Source organism: Hippichthys cyanospilos, chromosome 22 (assembly GCF_059441005.1).
Source record: "Hippichthys cyanospilos isolate Australia breed blue-spotted pipefish chromosome 22, RoL_Hcya_1.0, whole genome shotgun sequence".
In the NCBI taxonomy this organism is placed as follows: domain Eukaryota; kingdom Metazoa; phylum Chordata; class Actinopteri; order Syngnathiformes; family Syngnathidae; genus Hippichthys; species Hippichthys cyanospilos.
In genome coordinates this window covers 2490066-2513724 of record NC_142390.1, presented here as the reverse complement: position 1 = coordinate 2513724, position 23659 = coordinate 2490066, and the positions used below count along the sequence as shown (strand labels likewise).

The following is a 23659-nucleotide window of genomic DNA, read 5'->3' as shown; positions in this document are numbered from 1 at the left end:
TATATACATACATACATATATATATATACATACATATATATATATATACATACATATATAGATATATACATACATATATATATATATACATACATATATATATATATATATATATATATACATATATATATATATATACATATATATACATATATATATATATATATATATACATATATATACATATATATATATATATATATACACATATATATATATACACATATATATACATACATATATATACATATATATATATATATATATACATATATACATATATATATATACACACACATATATATATACACACATATATATATATACACATATATATATATATATATATATATATATATATATATATATATATATATATATATATATATATATATATATATATATATATATATATATATTTATTTATCTTCACTCGGTTTCTATGCCAAAAACATTTATTAATCACACGTGAAAATTACACAGACTTATTAACACAATTTGACAAGTTTCTCTGAAACCATACTCGGGCTTTGGCACCACCTTGTGGCGAAATCCGTCACCTTAAATTCCTCTCGTAAGAACCAGCACTGTACACACACCGAAACGTAACATCTTAACAAGATGATTTTGTGATGCACACATAGCAAAGCGACATTCCTTGTTGCGGTTACTTGTCATGACAGTGCTACGCATGTGGAGACGGCGACGATGGACAAACGCAAAATACAGCCGCTAAGATTTATGAATCGTTTCGACGCCGTGGACCAAAAAGGAAAAAAAAAAGTGCTCACAGAGTAGTGGTGGTCCTCTTCAAAGGCACTCAAAATGATCGGCGCTATACTTAGGCACAGGAAAAGAAGCGAGTCCGGTCTCAGTAGAACTCGATCAGGTACTCCGGGTAGATCTGGTTGCTGTCGAAGATGACGTAGATTTTGGGGTTGGCCGTGTCGTCCACGCAGCTGTCGAAGAAGTTGGTGAGGCTGGTGTCCTTGGAGGGCGGGCGGCAATACAGCGGGTGACCTTGAGTGTACTCTCCTACCAACACCCGCGCCAGGAACATGCTCTTGTACGAGGGCTCGCTGGCGAAAATGGGCGGGGCCAGCCCGTGCCGCTGCAGGTTATTGTTGTGCTTGCCCGTGTTGTGGCAGAACTTACTGGAGTATTTGGCGTCCCGCGCAAAGTAGCTGCCTGAGAAGCGGGAACGCGTCGTAAGCGATCGAGCGCGAGCGCGGAAGCTTTTGTACCTTTGCCGAAGACGTCGCCGTTGCTTCCCGTGAGCCTCCAGTCAAAGTTAAACATGCATATGGCCTGGATGTTGTTGTGGCCCGTGCCGTGGAAAAGCATCCGCTCCTCGATATCCAGAGTGCGCTTCACTTTTCTCAGCTGCGTTTTCTTCCTTTGGAAAGGGGACGCACGCAAAAACGTTCGATTGTTACAAAGGTACGGGACCGCTCGAAAGGAAATTCCGGCGACTCGTTGCACATCGTTAAGCATCATCCGCATCATATAACTGAAGACTGAGGAAAGACCAAAATGCGCAAAGCCGCTAGCGAGGCAAAAGGTGCCGATTTGGAATAAAAATCTATGAACTGAAACGTATTTTAGGTTATGAAGCATGATCCGCATCATAAAGTTGAAAAGACCAATACGTGCAAAGCTGTGAATGTTTTTTTTTTCTTCTTAAAAACATGCATGCTTTTCATTCCTTCTGCCTATTTGTCGTCTTTCGCGAGAAATGATTCTAGAGCGCATCTCGTGGCGCCGGAAAGGAATTTACGAGCGCGCAACAACACAAGATCACAATAACAATAGCGTGGAGAATTTCCCTTGGGAGTCTACCGACCTGCAGAAGAATTCCCACAAATCCAAGTTCTGAATCCTTTGGATGGATTTGATGGGTCGATCCATGGTCCTCTCGTACAGTCGGGCCACTTCTTTAAACTCGTAGGTGTCTCGGCCCAAATGGACCAGCTGTCACCGTTGAACCGTTCCGGACCCACAAAATTGATGGTGGTTTCAAGGTTATCGGTGTGATATTGAATTTATGATTGTTAGCTTTGTATGTGTTAACATTAAGCTAGCAGAAGTGATTTTTTTTTGGACCTGATAGGGTTCGTCCGTGTTGATCCTCTCCCAGTGACATGGCACGGGCAAGGCGAGGTTGTCGCAAATAAACCTAAAGGTGAAAAAAAGGTCAAGCAGCAGATGAGATGAGGTCATAACACGCCAACGGCGAACCTCGCACCTGAAGCCGGTCGCCGAGTGGAGGGAGCGCTTGATTGGCCGCTGCTTCCCCGTCGTCAAGTTGACCTGCCGCATCACTGGGGAAAAAACAAACAAAAAAACGGGCAAATGTGAGCGGGAACCGAGCCGACTTGACGTATCTCGCCGCCGTGGTACCGGAGAAGTCCAGCCGGTAGGTGTACTTGGCCGTGTAGAACTCCATGACGCCGCGCTGGTTCCGGTTGTAGCACTGCTCGATCTGAGCGCTGGTCACGGAGCAGGCGGCGCTCGGGTCGATCTGCCGCGAGATTCGGCGCATTAGTCTTACATTCCATTTTTGAGGATCCCGTGACAGGGATGGAAATGACTATTAACAAGAACAAAACAGATCCATGCCGTACTAACAGCATGGCTCCGACTGGACTAATTTTTGTGTGACACTTTGTTATCATTCTTGAGCTGGTATTAGTATCACTGCTATCGAGGTATTATCATAAAATTGCTGATATCATAACTAATTGCTAATAACTTGAGTTAATTTCCAGCAGTTTAGTGTTTTTGGTTAGATAAACCAGTGGTTCTCAAAGTGGGGTCCGCGGAGGCAGAAAAAGGTTTTTTTTTCAACCACTAGGTGGCGCTAGTATTTTAAAGAAAAATAAGTTGGGTATAAGGCTGTAGAGAAGATTATATCATGTGGGTCATCCATTTTTATTGACAGAATCTGACAGAAAATACCAAGATATGGAAAGCTGCTATAAAGGCAAATATGTAGTAAAATTTAGATTGCCCACCTATGAACTGAAAGTCTTACCAGGGCTGAAGCATGATTCCATATCACCAAGAAGACTGGAAAAATCAAAATACCGAGATGTGAAAAAATAAAAAAGTTATCCAGACAAATAACTGTCTACTTTCAAAAACCCAAATTACAAGAGTTGGAGTTGTGCCATTTTTATTTTTATCTAACAATTCCAGTTATGTTTCTTTATCATGTTAATTCTTTAACTATTGATCTACAGTTCAGAGGTTTTCAAATAATGAAAGTAAAACAAAAAGAATGAACTCGACAGTGTTTCCAAACTTTTGACTGGTATTGTATTTTCAAGATTTTAAAAAAGTGTTATTTAAAAGAAAAATAGTCTATGGTATAGTGATGGAAATCATTGCACGTTGATAATATTAATCTTTGCCACCAGAAAAAAATATTCAAGGTTATGCATGCATTCATTGACGTTCATTAAAATTCCCTCAAATAAAATAACATTTGAAGCCTGTTTTATTGTTGTTGTTTTATAAGTGTGAGATGGATGTGCCCCAAATAAAACCCCACATAATAAAATATTAAATATTGACAAAGAATGATCCCCTGGGGGGATCAGAAAATAAAACATTTATTAAAATGCCTTGTTCCTTGCTGTATTATTTTGTAAAACATGCAGATGTTTTTTTTTTTTCCAACAAACTTCCTATTGAACATTTCAAAAACATATTTCACAATTAACATTAATATTTTTTCTCAATTCTGAATATGTTGGACAAAATTGTCAAAAAAATTGGTGTAAACAAATGCGAAAAGTACATTTCCCAGGTGGTATCGAAATTGATATCGATCGCGATCATTCTTCATTTGGTAGGTAAACAAAAAATATCAAACATGGACCTTGACGTGACGTCACAAAATACCCGTATGTCAATGTATTATGTTGTTGGGGGGGGACTCATGTGTGTTGTCCAGTACAGTACCTCAAACATGTGCCACACCCCGCATTCGGCCAGGTAGAACCAACACCAGTTGGGCTCCATTGTGTCCATCTCCTCCGCCTCCGGGGACTCATCCTCGGCCATTCTGGTGGCTAGCATCGCGCTAATGTCGAACAATGGATGCCAAAACAACACATCGATGACCGCCAGTCGAAGGGAGGGGGGGCTCGGAGCTTATTTGATTTAGAGCGATCCATGCTGGAAAAATAGTCCAAACATGACGCCTTTCGCTGCGGAACGTCTTGCCTCGAGCGGCGTCAGTATTCCAGTCATCTGCTGCCATAAAAAAAAAGGAAATTAACAACCAAATCTCCCGTTTTTGACTTCCACTTTCACTTCCTGGTTAAGATGTTTATAGGTATTACGTCATGCTATCAGGCACCAATCACATGTCGCTGAACATAATTAATTTGCCCTGAATTTTACCTGCACGGTTCACTCGGCGACGAGTGACATTTTTTACTATTTACCCCGATTTCGACCTGCACGGTTCATTTAGCAATTGCGCGACCTGATTTAATATTCAGGCAAACAATAACCATTCTATCCTAATTAGTTTCTTTCTAGTGTTTAGTAATGCATCACATTATAGCAAAAAAAATGTTTTAAAGAAGGCCCTTAGTTCTTGACTGAATGATCTTCTTCTTAAGTTGTCCTCATTATTCACAATCAAAACATTCATGCATGATGACAACAACCCCAATTCATCAACATTTTCGCCCCTTTCTTAAGTTTCTTCCATCCTCCAAAAGACACACCCCATTTGAGAATCAGACTTTTCTCCCTCTTAACTCCTGCCCACTTCTTCATTTGTGGAGTTTTCCTGCAAGGGTTCACTGCAAAGCCCACTGGTGAGTTGCATGTCTCATTTCAAGAAATTAGAACAAGTTCTGTTTGCTTTAATAAACTGCTAATTGCAGTCTGGGGTTGCTAATTGTTTTTTAATTGGGCCGATTCAAAAAGCAATAATAGCTCTTCAAATGAGATGCCATGACAAAACATTGAAGTTTATGAGAAGCGGAATGATGTTCATTTTGTGTATGGAGCAGATTTGGAGACACCATGACTGAAGAAACACCCGGAGGGAGTCCCACGAGACAATCTGATCCAAACAAAGTGGACGCGGACCAAGGGGGTCCACTTAGAGGGCAGTGGCCCAATAAATGGGAATTTCTGCTCTCCGTGACTGGAGTAATCGTCGGCCTGGGAAATGTGTGGCGGTTCCCTTATTTGTGCTACAAAAATGGTGGAGGTGAGAGTTGTGTGAGTGTGAGAGTGTGGGGGAGTGCTGATCTTGATTGTTCCCCGAAATGGCTTCAAGATGTTGGTATGTTTGATACCGTCCAATAGCAAAAGTCACAAAGCTTTGAGAAAGTACCACTGATGTGGAAAAGTGTAAGCTGCAATAAGATAACAGGGCAAATGCATGACCTACTTTGTAGAATCTAAATTTCACAGCCATCAACTGAGTCACTACAGCTCATGATGCATTATCCACATCATAAAGCTGACTGAGAAAATCCTAAGATGTGCAACGCTATTACCCAGGCATTTAACGTCTACTTTAAGGAATCCAACTTTCAGTTATGAGCTGAAAGTCAGTCCAGGTCGGAAGCATTATCCACATCATACAGCTGACTGAGAAAATCCTAAAATGTGGAAAGCTGTTCTCTAGACAGCAATGTTATCATTGAAGTAACTAAATGATAAGATTTCCTGTTTTCATAATCTTTTATAATCAAATAATTACATTACTTTTTTCTTTATAATGCCAAAATTTAAATTATTATATACTATAAAAAAGGCATGATGTTTCCAAACATTTGATTGGTACTGTATTACCAAGGAAAAACGTTGTATAGTATTGAAAAAGCGTTTGACAGTATACTTTGAGAAAACATTAAATATTAAAGGACATGTAATAAAAGAAAAAAAGAGACCATATTAAACTTTATCCCAGTGGTACATCTCCCAAATCTAACCCTCTTAAAATACACTTTTAAATCACATGACAAACACGAAATCGATTTTCACTCTGCATGACTTTCTTGGCAGTTGCAAAAACAAATACGTGCATTACTGCCACCTACTGTTTAGGAGTGTGTGTTAGCGTATCGAAAATGAATAGCAAAATTTGCATCTGTGATTTAGCCAGCTGGGGGCAGTATAATACACAAGTATGGCTATACATAGAGATGGTTAAAATTCCTGACACTTGTGTGAATAATTGTTCTTAGCAGAGGATAAAAGATGTATTTTATGTTACAATTTAAATGATTCAAAGTACGCAAGTTTTGCCCACCAAACAGCGTTTTACATCTTGTTAAAGCTTTATGATGTGAAAAAATATTTTATGACCTGCAATGATTTTCAATTCATACCTGTGCAATTATTCGTCAAAGTAAGTACTATATTCAATTGAAAAACTTGCCTTTTGTTATTATTATTATTTTTTGTAGGTGTGTTCCTCATCCCGTACTTCCTATTCCTGGCCTTTGCCGGGATCCCTGTCTTCTTCCTGGAGACAGCACTGGGTCAGTACACCAGTCAGAGCACCGTCACCGCCTGGAGGAAGATTTGCCCTATGTTCCAGGGTAAGAGGGGGAAAAAACCCCAAAAACAAGTAGAATAGTCAAACAAGGCTGGGATTTGTTGAATAAGTGAAGGTCTGCAAGCTTTAGTGGTGAACACGCGGACCATGTGACAAACAGACAGGCACAATTAAAAGGGTGTTTGTTCACAAGAAATAGTCATGAGTAATGCACTGATATTATTGTAGTTTTGAAAAACGGACTGTGCCAAATAGTTACGGGATCCGCAATTTTTCTCGGACATCGCGACATTCACGTGTCAAAAAAAACAAAGCAGATCAAAATACACCTCGTGTAAAATATATCTGAAGATTAAAGAAATAAATCCTTCAAAACGACCAATTACGGATCCACAATTTTTCACTGGAAAGGACGTGACACGATCTTTAAGTCGTCTTTCCCCACTACAAAATATGATATCAACAGCGGCCAGAGGAGGCGCCAAAAACAAAGCACAAGCCAAATAAAGCACAAATAAATGACCTGTGAAGGATAAACTAAATCAGTTCCAAAGCATCGTTATTTCGGTTGCGTTTCTGGTACCAGTTGATCCACAGAGCGGTACCGGGCCGCAAACCGGCGGTCGGGGACTTCTTTTCTAAATAAAACTCTGTGTTTCCAGGCGTGGGCGTCGCCTCGCTCATCATCGTAATCTATGTGAATATCTACTACATCGTGGTCCTGGCCTGGACCCTCTTCTACCTGTTCAACTCCTTCCAGACACCCCTGCCGTGGTCCACATGTGAGAACTGGTGGAACACCGGTAAGCTGCGCGGAGCATCTGGCTTCCATTAAGCTGGGCCTGCGCTCTCCCACGAAACACTCCCTAAATCTTCCCGAAAGACTCCTTTTCTCAAATCTTTGCTTTGGTTTTGTAGACAACTGTCATGACCGCATCAGCCCTTATGCCAACCCACATCTGTTCCACCCCGATGCCAACTGGTCCTTCCTTAACAACATCAGCGCCTACGACTACTTTGTAAACATCACCGATATGTGAGTCGCTTCTTCGCCTCCGGCTTGACCCGTTCGTTCAGGTCCAATTTCTTAAATCTTCCGATGGGAAAAATTCCAACGCGAGCAAAAAAAAGCTACCAGTCAAAAGTTCGGAAACATCTTCAAATTCCTTTAAGACGGCAAGAGAGTCAAGCGATTAACCCTTGAAAGCTGTAAAATGAAAGTTAATAGATAAAGCATCATCCATATCATGAAGTGGACCGGGAAGGGTTATACAAATCAAATTTGATTGATTGTTTGTTTGTGCAAATCTTGTGAGTTTTCTAAGCAAAAGCTTCCTACTTTGACGACTCTTAATTGCACAGCTAGGATTGAAAATCATTACGTACTCAGGTAGTTTTTGAAAGACCTGAGAGATTATTTTAAAAACTGGATTTTTTTTTTTTTAATGTAATGTTTTCAATCCCACTCCTTAAAGCAGGCTCATTCGTCGCATCATACCGTCATCCGCATGCCACGCATGAGAACGATTCACAAAACGTCCCGCCGGGAAACTGCGCTCGTCCACCTCTGCGCATTTGTGGTAAATGTTGATTCGGGACCGTCCTTGACTTGTTCTTTGTGTGCTTTGCTGGACCTCTGCAGATCCCTGAATGAATCCTTCCTGATGGGAAAGTCTGCCGAGGAGGAATACTGGACGTGAGAATGAAAAAAAACACACCTTTGCACGCATTGCACAATTTGCTTGAGAGAACAATGGAAACATAAGCGGCTTTTGGTTCATAAGGTTTGCGATACATTCCTCACAATTCATATGTGGTTGGTTTTGACCCTGCCAAAAGCAAACATGGATGAAAGTTGCACAAAACTGCCCTCGCTTTTAAATATTTTGATGCGATCCAGCTGCTATTTCCAAACATATGCCGCACACATTACATCGGCATGTTCTACAGCCGGTTCTGTTTATCGCCGCTTTGCACTTTGCGGAATGTTGGATTGATCGATTTATTGAATTACATGTGCATTTTTTTTCTCTTCTTCCTGTACAGTAATCGTGTGTTGAGGATGTCCGAGTCCATGTCCCTTGGCAGAGTGAACTGGGACCTGGCGCTGTGCCTGCTGCTGGCCTGGGTCATCTGCTATTTCTGCATTTGGAAGGGGGTTAAATCCATGGGAAAGGTGTGCATTCAGATTTGGATCATTTGCAGACCCACGAAAAACTCTCAAGGGGCCATGCCTCAAAAGACACAGGAAGTCTGCCATTTTGGTTTCAAATAGCCATTTTTAGGGAGGCTCGGTCACCTCTTTTAGTTGATGCTTTTCCACCCCAGTCCAGTAGGTGGTGACTTCTCAACTTAACCAGATAAAAAGCATTCCGAAGTTTAGACTCCTAACGTTTGCTCTTTCCCATTCATCACAACTATTCTTGGCAAGAATTATGCAAATGTCATTTTTCGAAAACACCACCGAAGGACCTTCAAATATTGGCATTTTGTAGGCGGTGTACTTCACGGCAACGTTCCCCTACTTGATGCTTCTCATCCTCTTCTTCCGAGGGGTGTCGCTCCCCGGTGCCGGCGACGGTCTGAAATACTACCTCTTGCCTGACTTCAGGAAGCTGGCTGATATAGATGTAAGTAAAACCCCCAAAATGAAATGAAGAGACAAGTACAGTATGTGATAAATGTTCTACATGACATTAATTGTGTCTAAAGGCAAAAAGGAGCATAAAATGTTGTTTTGCACGCTTTTCAGCATGGCGAATGTGTGATTTATGTTGCTTTTATGCTCTTAACTCCAAGACTCTGTGTACTTATGTTGCATATTCATTCATTCTTTTTTTAAGTATTATTGTTATTATTTATTAACACATATAGTACAACAATATTTTTTTTTACTAAGAATACAAATAAAATCAAAATAAAGCTATCACACTTATAAATATATACAGACATTTTATATATATATATATATATATATATATATATATATATATATATATATATATATATATATATATATATATATATATATATATATATATGTATTCAGAATGTGCTCATTGTGCTCTGTATTTTTACCTTTCAGGCCTCAGTGTCTCAACACTATTGCACTAATGGAGCGTGGCGTTCACATGTTTTTTTTCTTGAAGCCCCAGATGAGGGCCCCTTAAAGAGTCCAGCACATGAAGTAGTCCTTATCTGTTTCTTCCTGCGGCCTCGTTTCCGCTCCCAAGCTTTCGTCCTCAATAAGAAAAACAAACAGAGAAATAAAGAGTGAGCTGTGATTTGTCAAGCGCACCGCCTCCAGCTTTCAAAGTTTTTTTTATTTTACGGTCAGAAAATGCACGGCGTCAGTACGAAGAAGAATGTCGAATCCCAGAGGAGGAATTCGGGGCCGCGCCAAGCTGGATGGTTGGTATGCTTGAGCACAATAGCAACATGTGTTAGTGGATACTATAGTGGAGTCTTGCTGTCTTGAAAGCGAGGCGTCAGGAGTCGTCTGTTTATCACCCCGTGGGGGTCATACCCGTGCAGACTTCCTCTGGCTCAGTCGAATTTCGTCAATTCATCAAAGCAGATGTCACACAGAGCTCTGGAATTAACACTTGTAACATCTTCAACTGGGGACATTATGTAACATTGTTTCTTTGGAGGCCTCCTTTTTTTGTGAGCATCAAACATCTGGCTGGGTTCTGCTTCCACATGTATGAATGTGTCTCCTTAGTCCAAAGTGAATCAGTGGGCGCCGAGAAGGATGACGTTTAAAAAAAAATATATATAGGGGACATAACGGCTTCCTCTGTGTGAAGGAACTGGCCATGTGTCAGTGTGTAAAATGCATCCGTTTTATTGGTGCCCGTTGCTAATGGCAACCATGTGTTGTCAGGGGGGAAAGCATTCACGCAGAAGACGATGTGAAAATGTTGCTCGGATTGTTAGTAGGGACGTACCTTAGGCAACTTCCTATTCACAAAAATGACCGAAAAATTAAGGGTGTATCTTACACACAGGTGCGCCTCATATTTGGGGAATTACCGTGTGCATTTGTTGCTCATTGTCTCCATGTCAAAGGTTTGGGTGGACGCGGGGACGCAGGTGTTCTTCTCTTACGCCGTCTGCCAAGGAGTCCTGACTTCTCTCGGAAGTTACAACAAGTACAAAAATAACTGCTACAGGTACAAAATGAAGCGTCATTATCACCGGCACTTCCTCATGTTGTAAGACGACTAAAACGTGTGTGTTCCCACGACAGGGACTGCGTGGCGCTGTGCCTTCTGAACAGCGCCACCAGCATATTTGCCGGATTCGTGGTGTTTTCCGTACTCGGCTTCATGGCGCTCAACTTGGACCTGCCGGTGGAGGACGTCGCTCAAAGCGGTGGGTCTGCGAAATTGAGATTTTGCAAGAGTAGCAGAATACTGGATGGGTGCTTTACAAGTCATGTTTAAAATAGCTACTAACTAACTAACTGTGACATTTAAAAGGGAGAGGCGGTTTATTTAGCCATTTTTAGCTGTAAAAAGGTGATTATTTTGTCTGTAATTAGCTAACTACCCAACTTGGTCAACTTTTTTTTTTTTTCAGCCCTAATGTCAATACTCGGGTATATGCCGAGATTTAAGAGTCTAAAACTGGTAAAAGCAGAAGTACAGAAATATACAAATCAAGTTAAGGAGGGTAACAAAATATTTGGTATTGGTATTTAATGTCTTACCCCGTGCTTCCTCCAGGTCCAGGTTTGGCGTTCATTGCCTACCCCAAGGCACTCACAATGCTACCTGCTTCCACTTTTTGGTCTGTGCTCTTCTTCGTCATGATGCTCTTCTTGGGTCTGGATACACAGGTACGCCACAATCAAGCCTTTTTTGAAAAATGAACAAATAAAAGCTCAGTTATTTTTCTTGGCAGTTTTTGTGTGTGGAGAGCTTAGCAACGGCCATCAGCGACCTGTTCCCCAGACGTCTGAGGAAGCCCTGCGCTCGGGAGGTCCTGGTTCTGGTGATTGCGGTGATCTGCTTTCTGCTGGGCCTGCCCCTCGTCACGGAAGTACGCAGTCAGTGGGGAAAATGGGAAATGCCAACTGGTGGTAAATGAGAGAAAAAAAAAAACAGTAAGTATATATAATTAAATTTTTCTTAAAGGGAGGAATCATAGTCTTCCACTTGATTGACAACTTTGGGGGGAGCGGGACCAGTCTGCTCATTATCGCCAGCTTTGAGTGTGTCGTCATTGGCTGGGTATATGGTAGGTGCCCGCGTTTCTATTTCATCCAGAGCGACTTGAATGAAATCAATTATCACTCGCAGGCGCTGATCGTTTTATGGACAACATCGAGGACATGATCGGATACCGGCCGTTGCCCGTGCTCAAGTACTGCTGGTTGTTCGTGACGCCGCTGCTCTGCGTGGTGAGGTCGTCTTTCTCGGTCACTTCCTGTTGCGGCAATCGTGTCCGCCTGACTGACTTCCCGTCGGTGGCGATAGGCCACCATGTTTTACGACCTGACCAAAACGCACAGGCTGATGGTGTATGATTACCAGATGGGCAGGTGGGCTTTAGCTCTGGGCTCGCTGCTCATCCTCACGCCGCTCATCTGCATCCCGGTGTTCATCTTTGTCACGTTGTGCAAGGTGAGTGCCCGCCGAACAGCTTGAATAAAGTAAGGTACGTATCGGGTGAAAAAGGTCAGAACCAAACCACAATGTCAGCACATATCAACATGATGATCCCCTCCAACGAGCAGCGTCAGCAGAAATTAGACTCAGAAACTAGACTCAGAAAACGAGACTCAAAGTAAAATCATTAAAATCAAAATATAGACATACTGGAGGTACGTGTATGTTTACAGAACCAAATGCACATTTTTTTCACATTGTTTTCCCATGTAAACTCAGACTCCCGACAACATGACGACGCCTTCCAGCGAGCTGCGTCAGGCTCGGCCTCGCAACCCCACCCTGACTTTGTGCGGCCTTGTCGTCCGCGGCCCTGCCCAACAAAGGACGGCCAGGGGAGGGGATGAGAAGCCGGCAATGGATGAATACAGTGCCGTTTAAAAAAAAAAAAAAGGCGGTTGTTTGCCAACCGTTAGTGTTAGGGTTATGTAATATTTACAGTATGTAAACTAGCAGCGATAACCCAGAGAAGATTACGTAAAAAAAAATAAATAAATCTGAGAACATTACGTACAGTACGTATGTTGGGTTAGGTATTGATTTTCTGGAATTCTCAAAACTGAACGTTTGAATGGAAATTTACGATACTGCATGTACATTGTATTGTATATTTAGTCTGTATTATAAACAAATAACGCTTCCAACTAACTACAAATTTCTGATGCAGTCTGTTGTGTCCGTACTCGCACATGTGGCATAACAACAGCGCGTCACATTTTTTTTTCGTATTGATTGTTTAGTGTGAATGTGTGTGTGTGCGCGTATTGCCAAAGGTTGGTCATGTGTGTGTGATGCGAAGCGGCATTCGACGAGCGCACGATTCTGTTTGTTTGGTTGCCCCAGTTGATAGGGAACGATTAACCCTCATTTTGTGCACTTGTAGGTGTACTGTATGTACTGTATTGACTTTTTATCATTTTAATAAATAACATGATTATTACGTTGCCGAGTCTGATTGTTTTGATTGGGTTACCGTAGCAACGGCAGCTCTTTGGGCTGATTTATTTGGGATATATATATATATATATATATATATATATATATATATATATATATATATATATATATATATATATATATATATATATATACACACACACCGTGATGTTATTGGTCCAGCGCACTTGGGAATAGATTTTCCAAAATGCGGCCCGCAAGCTCAAACGAATTTGACGCCCCTGAACGATACGAACACACATATAATTTCCCGTCGAGCGACGCAAACATAAAGCGCCTTTTATCTTCAATTTCCACAACAGAAGACGAATGAGCCTCCTCACAATGCACAGGCGCGCTGATGTGTGAATGAGCTTTTCAAACGGCGAGATGAAATCCCATTGAAGGCTCTTAATGAGGCCTCCGCTATATCGCCGTTATCTCGCACCGAGACGGCCGCCCGGGTTGCGGCTGTCAGAGCCGCTTTCCATCAGTGTGTTTACTAGGCTGCCGATCGATGGAGCTTAATTTTGATTCCCCCGAGCGTCGCTGGCAAAGATAATGGGGGGTGATTACATTCTGGGAGGCGCCGCCGCCGAGAACATAATGAAAGTCAAAGTGACGGCCGGTGTCTTGTGATGTCATGAACGACAAACTTTTTAAACGTCGTCGAACAATTGTCAAGCGGCGACATTTGGAAGCACCGGGCGACTGTTTCTCACTTTCAGACTTCCTGGCTTCTTCCTTGACATTGAGGATAAACGACGGCAATTAATAAGACTGCGGCGGCGCCTTGAGATACAAGAGAACTGACTGACCAGTCTTGAAGGAAACTTGAACACAAATAGTGGAGAAACACATGTGGACAGACAATAGAACAATAACCGGAGCTACGGCTATGAAAAATAGTGAGGTTCATTTAAAGTTTAGCGACACCTTCACATGTAAATGCTTTCCTTTTTATCAATAAGTCAAGAAATTCGATGCTCAGCCGTGAATTGAAAGTCATTTGAAGCTATAAAGCATCATGCATATCATAAAGCTGACAGAGAAAATAACCAGAAGTGCAAAAATGCCATCTGGGCATAAGGTACCTCATTTAAAGAATTTGAATTGTGCATTAATTATTAATCAACAATTAAGTATTTTGTTTTTAAATATAAAAAGTGAATCAGATGCTGTTATTAAACATTTGAGTTATATTTGTGTGTATTATACTGCCCCCATGCGGCCAAAACGAGCTTAGCAGAAGGAGCAGCACAACATCTATTAAATAGAAGCAATAATGTTTTCATGTTCTGTATTCAAAATGTTAATGCAGTTATGTATTGTTTTACAAACAAAAATTTTATCATGCTACTGTCCTGCGTTGTTTTGGAACGAGATTGTGAATTTTTCATCCTGTTGCTTTTTGAAATAAACACATTCACTGCCGTTGACGACTATATACGGCAAAGATTCGTTTTTACTGGATTCTCATTGAATGAGTTAATTTGACAACAAATGATGAGGTGGATCCAAAACCTGTAGCGGGAAACCAAATGTGCTGACTTTGTGGTCTGATTCATCAAGACACTTTTTCCCAAATTCTTCCTGAGATGAGGGCCTTTTCTGTCGGGGGGGATACCATGGCAACTATGCTGACGGGTGTCAAACCCACACACACTACACACAATGTGCCACCGCTGCGCGCGTGTGTGTGATCCGCATATCCCATATGGCCTCAGGCGGTCCGGGTACTGAGCTGTAATCAAAGCCGGCACGCGGGTCGAACTTTATTAGCGGCCACTCGATAGCCGCGGCTAACAAGGACAACCGCCAGTGCGCCGATGCGGCAGAAAAAGTAAGCGGAACGTCGGCGAGGTCTTGTCGGGAAGCGGAACGCATCCCGTGGGCCTGACGAGGGAGCCCAAATTGACAGGTGTTTGGTTTCTTTACCTTGTGGATCAACTGAAGACGTTGATGAGGCGGACATCTTTTGCAGGTAGGTCAGTCTTCCTTTTGTGTTAGCGCGTGGCTGAGAAAGACAAATATAATCAGAATAACATTTTTTTAAATGATGTGAAATCAAAATCTGTTTTAGCTTAATGCAGGAGAAAGTCATTTTCCAAAAGAATGGAGGTTCCCAAGGTCCAGATTGATTTTACTTTTCAATGCAACTACTTTCTTTGCTCATTAAAAAGTCATCTAAAATTCAAGTGCGGATCATCCGCATCACTGCACAATGTCTTTTCATGAGCATCAATAAGCATCGACCTATAAATATTGCATCGATGTGATTGCACATTCAGTGCAGTCATCAAATGAAAAGTGGCGTTGTGAACATTTTCTAGACCAATTACTCATCGGCAAATCCTTTCCTCTCTGTGAGTTGTGGAAGTCAGCAGTGAAACCTTGAAAGCGGAGCATAAGCACCAACATCGGAAAGAGTTTCAAATTATAAACAGGTAAGTGTGGAGTACAGCTGATTTAAGGCTAGTTATGCTAGGGGGTAGTCGGGCAGAATCCAGGTGAGCAGAACAAGAAGGATAATGAGAAGGCTCAACATGGCAACGACGACCTGGCGGAGACCGGCAGGATCAGGTGGACTTAAATACTGGGCTGGTAATTGGTTGCACCTGGTGGTGGTTGGACTGATTGAATCGGATAAGGTCAAACAGTATGGTGTGGGACTATGACCTGGTTGAAGCTGGCAGACTGCAACAGTGACACCATCTGCGGGACCACTAAAATCTAAAATTTAGTCTACTTTTTCTCACCAAATTGTGAGATGTGTTCGTGGTGCAACAGCCGCGTACACCATAACACGTAACATTTGTAAAAAAAAATACAAACACGAAAAAAAAAAAACACCCACTAAAATGCCTTTTTTCTACAATCTGTTAACAAATTGTCAGGCGTGTTACTAACATTTGGTCTGATTTGTTCATAGCTGCTCTGTATATTTGAATCTCTACTCCATAAAAACAACAACACTTACCTGGAGAACATAATCCCCAAGAAGGACTCGCTACCCCAAAGAGCCCCAAAGAATCCACGCGGCGGTCTCACTATGGGCAAGACCGGACAAAGCACGGTGGACTTAAACTCCCCGAGTGATGTCAAACAAGCGGTTCCCTTTGAGGAAATGGAGCACGCAGCGCCCCCTGCAGATCAAGGGAAGAAAGAAGAGGAACCTCCCGACCGAGGGAGCTGGAAGGGCAAGTTTGACTTCCTGCTGTCATGCATTGGGTACGCCATCGGCTTGGGGAACGTCTGGAGATTTCCGTATTTGTGTGGCAAGAATGGTGGAGGTAGGTTCTTTTACATCAAGCTTCCAATTTCACACTACTGATTCCTCTCATTCTCACCAGGCGCATTCTTGATCCCTTACTTTATGACTCTGGTGTTTGCTGGAATACCACTCTTCTTACTGGAGACATCTCTGGGACAGTTCACCTCCGTTGGAGGTCTGGGAGTGTGGAAGCTCATGCCAATGATGAAGGGTAAATACGGGCTGAAGATTTCAACGACACGTAGGTCGAAAACAGTGCAGTTGGCTGATTGTCGTTGTGTCTTTAGGGGTCGGTCTGGCCGCAGTGGTGCTATCCTTCTGGCTCAACATCTACTACATCATCATCATAGCCTGGGCCCTCTACTATTTGTTCAATTCCTTTGGTGCAGTAAGTTGGGAAGTCCAGCCGAGGCTTTTGTCGTTTCGGTTTTGTAATGTCTTTTGTTTCCACGTGCGAAGGAGCTGCCTTGGCAGAACTGTGACAATCCCTGGAACACCGAGAAGTGTTTCTGCAACTACAGCCTGAAGGACACCACAAACCTGACCAGTGCTGTCACAGAGTTCTGGGAGTGAGTCTTAAGCCTTGTCCATCAGAGGCCAAACTAGTTTGCCTTTTATAGAGACTTGTGGTCTTGTGTGGGTCTTGGCATCAATTGTAAAGGTGTCTCGGTAACCTTTGCAGGTTTCTTTTGTCTTTACTGCTCACTTTGCAAAGAGTACTTACCAAAGGACTCACTTAAGTGCCAGGGAACCAAGTTCTGGTAGATTTAACATCTCTTTTGTGTATTTTCGCAGGCGTAACATGCACCAGTTGTCCAGTGGTCTGGAGGAGCCTGGAGAGCTGCGTTGGCCCCTGGTGGGCACCCTGGCACTCGCTTGGGTCCTTGTCTATTTCTCAATTTGGAAGGGAGTGGAGTGGACGGGGAAGGTCAGACTTTTACAACAATAGTTGTACATTTGACAGGTGCAAATGAAACAAAATTCATCTTGGACTTTTACCTTTGCTCATTGGAGGATTTACTTTGGTAAATGTCAACCGCTGAGCACAAGGTGGGGGAAATGTCGCAGAATGTTAATTAGAACCGCAGAGTCGAAACTTTCCAAAAAGAGCCTTTAATTTTCAACTCTTCCTTCAATTCAGGTGGTGTATTTCTCAGCTACGTATCCCTACTTTATGCTCTTCATCCTGTTCTTCCGTGGGGTCACCCTCCCGGGAGCCGTCGATGGCATCCGCTTCTACATCACCCCAGACTTCAATAAGCTCATCAGCTCAGAGGTAAAATGTCCCAAATATTCATGGACTCAACACAGTGTGTTTAATCATTGGTGATAAATAAGGTATTTGCACATGTCTTAGGTGTGGCTGGATGCCGCCACTCAAATCTTCTTCTCCTACGGATTAGGCCTTGGCTCACTCATCGCACTGGGCAGCTACAACAGCTACAATAACGACGTCTACAAGTACAGCGCCATCACAACCTTAGAATGACTCTAGCCATTTTGTTTTCGCCTGACGGTTGCATCGTCGTCCGCTTCAGGGACTCCATCATCGTGTGTTGCATCAACTCCTGCACAAGCATGTTCGCCGGCTTTGTCATCTTCTCCATTGTGGGCTTCATGTCGCACATCACCAAGAAGCCCGTTCAGGAGCTGGCCGCGTCGGGTATTTGATTGACGTGTTGGACTCGGGCGGCACAGTGTTGTAATAACTCACCATTCTTGTAGGCCCCGGCTTGGCATTTTTGGCGTACCCTCAGGCGGTCACGCAGCTGCCCATGTCGTCTCTGTGGGCCATCCTCTTCTTCTCTATGCTGATGATGCTGGGTTTGGACAGCCAGGTACACATAATACAGTGCTGTGGTTCTCCAGATCGGTCTTGCTCCCAAGACCACTTTTGAGGGGTTCCATCTCATCATGGAATCAAAGTATTTTTACTTGACCCCTGATGGAAAAATGTAGTTGTTCTCGGCTTCCAAAGGTCTTGGTCTTCTCGATACCCTTTAGACGAGGTTGGTGTGGCCCTGACTGCAAACGCAAATGACCCTTGTCGTATCCAATCAGTTTTGCACAGTGGAAGGTTTCATCACAGCTCTGATGGATGAGTATCCCTTGTTGCTGAGGAAGCGGAAAAAGGTGTTCATCTTGGTCGTCTGCTTCGTGTCCTTCATCATCGGCTTCTCCAACATCACACAGGTACGCGACGTGACAAAACAATCACGCTACATGCTACATTAGCCCCCTGTGTCTTCCAGGGTGGCCTGTATGTTTTCAAGCTGTTTGACTATTATTCAGCCAGCGGGATGTGCCTACTTTACCTCGTCTTCTTCGAAACAATTTCCATCGCCTGGCTTTACGGTAGGAAGCGCCGTGCCGGTTACAAAGTCTTGTCTTTTTTCCCCTGATATCCATTTGACGGCGCAGGAGCCGAGAGGTTCTACAAGGACATTGAAGACATGATCGGCTACCGGCCCTGTGTTTGGTGGAAGCTCTGCTGGAAATTTTTCACGCCGCTCATCTGCCTGGTAAGCAGACGGGAAATTATTTTATTGACTCGACCTAGCTGTGACACCAATCTGTCACTGTCAAATTGGCGTCAATCAATATGTCTATGTCCGGTAATGTTGCGGTAAAGAAAGAACAACGCAATTATTGTCAAAATCACCAGAAGCCTCCAGAAAACATATATTCAAATATCGCGATATATTATCCACGTCTCCTGTGAGTGGTTCACCTAATTGTTGTTTAAAGCAATGCTGGAATGCTAACAAGGGAATAATGTGGTTAGCACGTTTGCATTTATTCCAAAATCCAGCAGGCTTGCAGTGTTGCAAATAATATTTTTTTATGTTAATCACCATAACAGCAACAAGTGGTTAGCTTAGCCTAGCTGCTAGCTAGTCAGGTTTTGACAGAGTTGAAATTTGGTCAATCTTTCAGACTCAGATAAAAAAAATAATGCATTGTAGCATCAGATCCGCTTATAATTCAAGCATCTTGGATTTCAGGGTGTGTTTACCTTCAGTGCTGTAGAGATGACACCCCTGACTCTGGGGAAATATGTGTACCCCGTGTGGGGGCAAACGATTGGCTGGTTCATGGCCCTGTCGTCCATGGTGCTGATCCCAGGCTACGTTGTCTACATGTTGTGCATCACGCCAGGATGCATTAAGGAGGTACGCTCTCACTCTCCCCCGACTTGGAAATGACACATTAATAGAAACGATAAACATTGATCTTTTGTGACCTTCAGCGCTGGAAGAGGATGACAACGTCACAGCAGGAAGACAAGCCGTCGGGTCAGGATGTTTTTCCGCACACAGGGAATGTTGGCGAAGCTCTCGTCTAGCGCGCTTTCTGTCATCCCTAAAATTATAATCACCCTGTCAGGACAGATTTAGCGACATTTGACACTTGGGTATAGCACCTTGCTGTATTTTACTATTGACATTTAAAGAAAAGGAATTTCTGTCCATAAGTGTGATTGTAGGTCATCATATGAGAAATATGAGTGTGTATGATAACGTAGGTCATACTTTGTATGTACTTTGTACTTTGATTGTTGACATAAACTGACGCCCCTGAACTTGTAAAAACTGTAAAAATATGTCTTTGGAACTGAATGCGTTCATTGTTAGACATGTAAACATATTGTAAGTAAATTGTGTTTCTAGTGTGCTGGATGATGTGGAATCCATGTGTTGCAAGAAACAAAAGGATAATAACGAGTTGTTAGTTGGGAACTGTAAAAAAATACTTGAACTTGATGTAAAGTGCACACAATTAGATGTAAATAATTTATACTGCTCCAAAATCAAACATGGCAAACAGATGCATTTGAAGGATATTTAATAGCATTTTGATATACTTCAAAGACAGTTCAAGAGAGGAACTCAAACGCGGGGCGTGATGGCTTATGTCTGTCACACTCCCTTGTCATTAACATGGATCTTTTTTTTTTTTAAATTCATTGTAAATTCTCTATTATGTTTTCATCACGTCATTCATGAAGCAGTGCACTTGTATATATGGGAGAGCCCTTTGGTCAGTGTCCTGTCATTGATGAAATTCAGCCACTCGTGGGACTCCCTAAATGCTACATTGGTTGCCATGGTAATGTCCCGTACACGCATACACGTATATAAAGCGTCTCCCAAGAAAACAAAATAATCCGAGCCTGGGGGGAACCTGACATGTGCCTCGCTGGCCACTTGAATGCGGGTAATAATCCAATATATAGATTTTTTTTTTTTTAAGTAAGACAATAACTGTGCCCCCTTTGTTTCCCGTTCAGGTGCTCACACAATTCAATCATGCAGCAAAACATACATGAGGATCACATGCAAAAAACAAGCACTTTCAAACTTTGTTTTCAGGCCAATAAAAATGAATCGAAATGCGTGTATTTTAATAATGTATTCTTTCTATTTTATAGTCAGTACTGACAGTATGCCGGTACACCTTATACAGTGCAAAACATTTAATTTATAGTTAAATTCTTTTAAATTTGATTTGTCTTGGCATTGATCGAAATCAGTGGTTTATTATGAGGAGGTGTGCAATTTGCAATTTTTATTTCGTAACCTTCAGACGCTTCTATTTTATTCATGAAGTTTGACCGGCGCATCTGATTGTTTTGTTGACATTCCCTTTGGCACAGCTCCCTCTAGTGGATGCATAACGTGAAACCGGTCAGCACTGTAGCTTCCGCTATTTTGTAGATTAATCCATGACTCTTTTGTGACAAACATGCACTTTTTTTCCAATGATTTGGTTGCGGGATTTGTCGAGAAAAACTATTGATCGTTTTTTTTAAAGTGAAAGTAAATTACTGTGGATATTTGCAGTCTTTTTCTGACTCAGCACGATATGTTCATGAAAACATTTCCTGTTGAAATTTTAAGAGTTTCGGGTCTTTAAACAGTTATTTTTTGATTAGTTGTTGAACTTCTTATTTTTGGTTTGAGAACACACACATCACATTGGAGTCCATGTGATCTGTGAGTAAAACTGGCGCCCAGAGTTCACAAGATAAGTAAATCTGCCTGGTGGCTGTCAAGCTCACTTGGGGAATTTTATTTTTTAATGCATAAAAGATGAAGACCACGGCATCGAGTGACCCATTTCAGAGTGAAGGTCGTGTGATTATTAAGAGGCTGCTTGTCCTTTCCGACATCTTTAGGACCTGATATTTACAATCCACACTCGGGGAAAGGAGGATCAGATAATGCCCCGGATATTATCATCGTTAGCATTTTCAAGCTCGGCAAGCTGTTGTTTATTCATTGTTTTTCTTGCTTTGGGGGATAAATGTCAGGCTGTGAAGATAAGCGGGAGATACAAGGGGACAAAACACACAGAAAGTGGGTAGCTAACGCGCGGGGAAAAAAAAATAAACGAGGAAATTGGAGATTCCTTGAAAAAGCGAAGAAGCGTCATCGTCCCCTCAAAGAAAAACATGGCTGCCACAGTGCGACTCCGTTTGAAAGTCTTTTGAATATAAGCAGTCTATTTCCTGGAGAAGCCAAAACAAAAAAAAACGCAGGCATGGGAGCAAAGTGTTCATCCAAGTCCGAAGTTTTTGGCACAGCAGTCGCAGTTGTGGATATTTTCACTCTTTGTCCATCCACAATTTTAGCTCGTTAAAAAGATGTTAAATCGCTTTCGAAAGTCAAATCTTATCTATACATGACATTGCTTGGTTCTTTTTCAAATCTAAGTATATTTTCCTAAATATAATTATACAAGAGTTTTTTTTCTTATTCTTTCATATATGTACACTGCGTACTGTTAAATTGCGGGGTTGATTAAATTCTATTTACACCATGCTCCGAGAGCCGCTAGGGGTCCGATGTAGGCTGAGGCGGGGGTCCGGCGGGATGTACTGGTGCGGGTGGTTGTAAGGCGGCGGGGGCGGGGGGAGAGGGGGTTGGTGGCCGTCTCCGCCGCCGCATTGCGAGGCGGCGGACGAGCGCAGCGGCGTGGACGTGGCCGACTGGCTCAGCTGGTAATGCTGGTAGTAGTGATGCGGGTGGTGGTGACGGGGCTGGGGGGCGTGGCCGAGGAAGGCCTCCACGCGGGCGCGGCCGCCGTCGTCCAGCATGATGACCTTGACGATCTGCTGGCACTGGATGAGCGCCTCGGGCCGGAGGTCGGCCACGCTGGCGGCGGGTTGGGGGCGTGGCCGGTGGGTGCTCGGGTGCTGGGGGGAGGCGGCGAGCCCCGGGCGGAAGAGCGACTCCCCCCCGTGGTTAAGAAGGCCCGCGCTCTCGGGACTGCTGCTGAGCTGGTACGTCTGAAGCCTGTTGTGAATTGACACCTAGTTTAGAAAACAGCCAAGAGAACAGCATCAAATGTTATCAAGCTGGTTCCTCCGCTACGATCCGTCAAGCCCTCTTTATTCTTCATTTTTTGCAGGAAAGGGGGTGAAGGTGGTGGTGAAGTCATAACAAAGACACGCACACACGTGGGGGGGCTACTTGTGCTCCTCCGAGGATGATGGGAGTTGTGCGCGAGGGGTGGGGGAGTGAGCCCGGTGGTTCCAAAGGGGACACCGAGGGCACTTGTATCGCCCTTCCAAACCACTGTGTGGCGCTATGAGAGGGGGTTGGGGGAGGAGGGCAGTGGACACAAGGAACTGGGTGGAGGAAACCGGAACATAGACGGTTGGCAGAAGAGGAGGGGAAGCACAAAAGACGTCCAACAAGCAACAAGGCACGATGCACAAGTCAAATTACAACTACTTTCTTCTCCTCTATAGATTCTTTCTTCTCTATAGTTCGTCTCCGTACTTGGAAATAGGGGTTGAACGAATTCACGGGGAAGTCGTGACAAAAACGTGTACGATATGTTCGATGTGCGCTAAGTACGAAAGCCCATTCCCGCCGGTAAAATAAATCAATTCTCAGGGGGCAGTCTTTTTGCCACCTGCTATTTAATGAACATGACATCTCAGGGGGCGTTACCCGAGCTGTGAGCGACTGTGATGTCATAATTTATTCACCTGAGCTGGAGAAAAACGACTGGATTTTGCTTTCGTAGTTCACAAAGAATATTATCGCAAAGAACATTTTTGACTTGACTTCCCCTTCAAGATTTTTTGGAGTCGATAACAACGTGTCGGGTCAAAGTCCATGGCACGGTTCACAGTATTTTCCAATGCTCTCTATGAATGGACTCCACAGATTCACTTTTAGACGCGAAGCCGCTAGCGGCCATCTTACGTTGTTACTCACAAAGCTT

General features: G+C 42.9%; 4 protein-coding genes across 17 annotated transcripts in view; 2 read left to right on the top strand and 2 right to left on the bottom strand.

Moving 5' to 3' along the window:
• Window positions 1–19776, bottom strand: part of LOC148405406 (protein mono-ADP-ribosyltransferase PARP11-like) — a 45838-nt gene extending 26062 nt beyond the window's left edge. For 9 of the 11 annotated variants that reach the window (XR_015864182.1, XR_015864178.1, XR_015864179.1 and 6 more), the window contains exons 1-16: window positions 19437–19776; window positions 18736–18854; window positions 15085–15163; window positions 11483–11615; window positions 11250–11395; window positions 10571–10918; window positions 9614–9776; window positions 8034–8209; window positions 6416–6566; window positions 3967–4260; window positions 2401–2521; window positions 2246–2321; window positions 2104–2176; window positions 1844–1971; window positions 1245–1396; window positions 792–1188 (exon numbers count right to left, since the gene is read on the bottom strand). Coding sequence is in view for 1 of the 11 variants with exons in the window: in XM_088406306.1 (XP_088262432.1) it covers window positions 872–1188; window positions 1245–1396; window positions 1844–1971; window positions 2104–2176; window positions 2246–2321; window positions 2401–2521; window positions 3967–4083 (984 nt within the window). In the remaining 10 variants the exon portion in view is untranslated. Of the gene's footprint in view, window positions 1–437; window positions 1189–1244; window positions 1397–1843; window positions 1972–2103; window positions 2177–2245; window positions 2322–2400; window positions 2522–3966; window positions 4261–6415; window positions 6567–8033; window positions 8210–9613; window positions 9777–10570; window positions 10919–11249; window positions 11396–11482; window positions 11616–15084; window positions 15164–18735; window positions 18872–19436 lie in introns of those variants that run through there. The other 2 variants (XM_088406306.1, XR_015864180.1) reach the window with 2 other exon arrangements.
• On the top strand, window positions 4794–13120 carry LOC148405407 (sodium- and chloride-dependent betaine transporter-like). The gene is made up of 16 exons (XM_088406297.1): window positions 4794–4835; window positions 5034–5236; window positions 6444–6578; window positions 7198–7338; window positions 7454–7571; window positions 8178–8231; window positions 8582–8711; window positions 9031–9165; window positions 10607–10710; window positions 10788–10912; window positions 11266–11378; window positions 11444–11581; window positions 11677–11779; window positions 11842–11942; window positions 12019–12165; window positions 12430–13120. The coding sequence occupies exons 2-16, from the start codon at window positions 5047–5049 to the stop codon at window positions 12589–12591; spliced, it is 1896 nt and encodes a 631-aa protein (XP_088262423.1). The 5' UTR covers window positions 4794–4835; window positions 5034–5046; the 3' UTR covers window positions 12592–13120.
• On the top strand, window positions 14943–20100 carry slc6a1l (solute carrier family 6 member 1, like). The gene is made up of 16 exons (XM_088406298.1): window positions 14943–15130; window positions 15531–15593; window positions 16079–16439; window positions 16500–16631; window positions 16708–16808; window positions 16880–16989; window positions 17216–17348; window positions 17562–17696; window positions 17778–17881; window positions 17959–18083; window positions 18146–18258; window positions 18482–18613; window positions 18673–18775; window positions 18842–18942; window positions 19426–19593; window positions 19671–20100. The coding sequence occupies exons 3-16, from the start codon at window positions 16199–16201 to the stop codon at window positions 19764–19766; spliced, it is 1794 nt and encodes a 597-aa protein (XP_088262424.1). The 5' UTR covers window positions 14943–15130; window positions 15531–15593; window positions 16079–16198; the 3' UTR covers window positions 19767–20100.
• Window positions 20101–20249: 149 nt separating this feature from the next.
• iqsec3a (IQ motif and Sec7 domain ArfGEF 3a) overlaps window positions 20250–23659 on the bottom strand; it is a 35418-nt gene continuing 32008 nt past the window's right edge. Inside the window, exon 14 of one of the 4 annotated variants that reach the window (XM_088406286.1) lies at window positions 20250–22736. In XM_088406286.1, the coding sequence (XP_088262412.1) occupies window positions 22236–22736 (501 nt within the window). In that variant the 3' untranslated portion in view covers window positions 20250–22235. The remainder of the gene's footprint in view (window positions 22737–23659) is intronic. The other 3 variants (XM_088406287.1, XM_088406288.1, XM_088406289.1) reach the window with 3 other exon arrangements.

Bases quoted from the DNA above. Each gene is read 5' to 3' on its own strand.
- slc6a1l (XM_088406298.1), top strand. From the start codon at position 16,199: ATGGGCAAGACCGGACAAAGCACGGTGGACTTAAACTCCCCGAGTGAT. The intron at 16,809-16,879 runs GTAAGTTGGGAA...CCACGTGCGAAG, and splicing joins TGTTCAATTCCTTTGGTGCA to GAGCTGCCTTGGCAGAACTG. The intron at 19,594-19,670 runs GTACGCTCTCAC...TGTGACCTTCAG, and splicing joins CGCCAGGATGCATTAAGGAG to CGCTGGAAGAGGATGACAAC.
- LOC148405407 (XM_088406297.1), top strand. From the start codon at position 5,047: ATGACTGAAGAAACACCCGGAGGGAGTCCCACGAGACAATCTGATCCA. The intron at 8,232-8,581 runs GTGAGAATGAAA...CTTCCTGTACAG, and splicing joins GCCGAGGAGGAATACTGGAC to TAATCGTGTGTTGAGGATGT. The intron at 10,711-10,787 runs GTACAAAATGAA...TTCCCACGACAG, and splicing joins TACAAAAATAACTGCTACAG to GGACTGCGTGGCGCTGTGCC.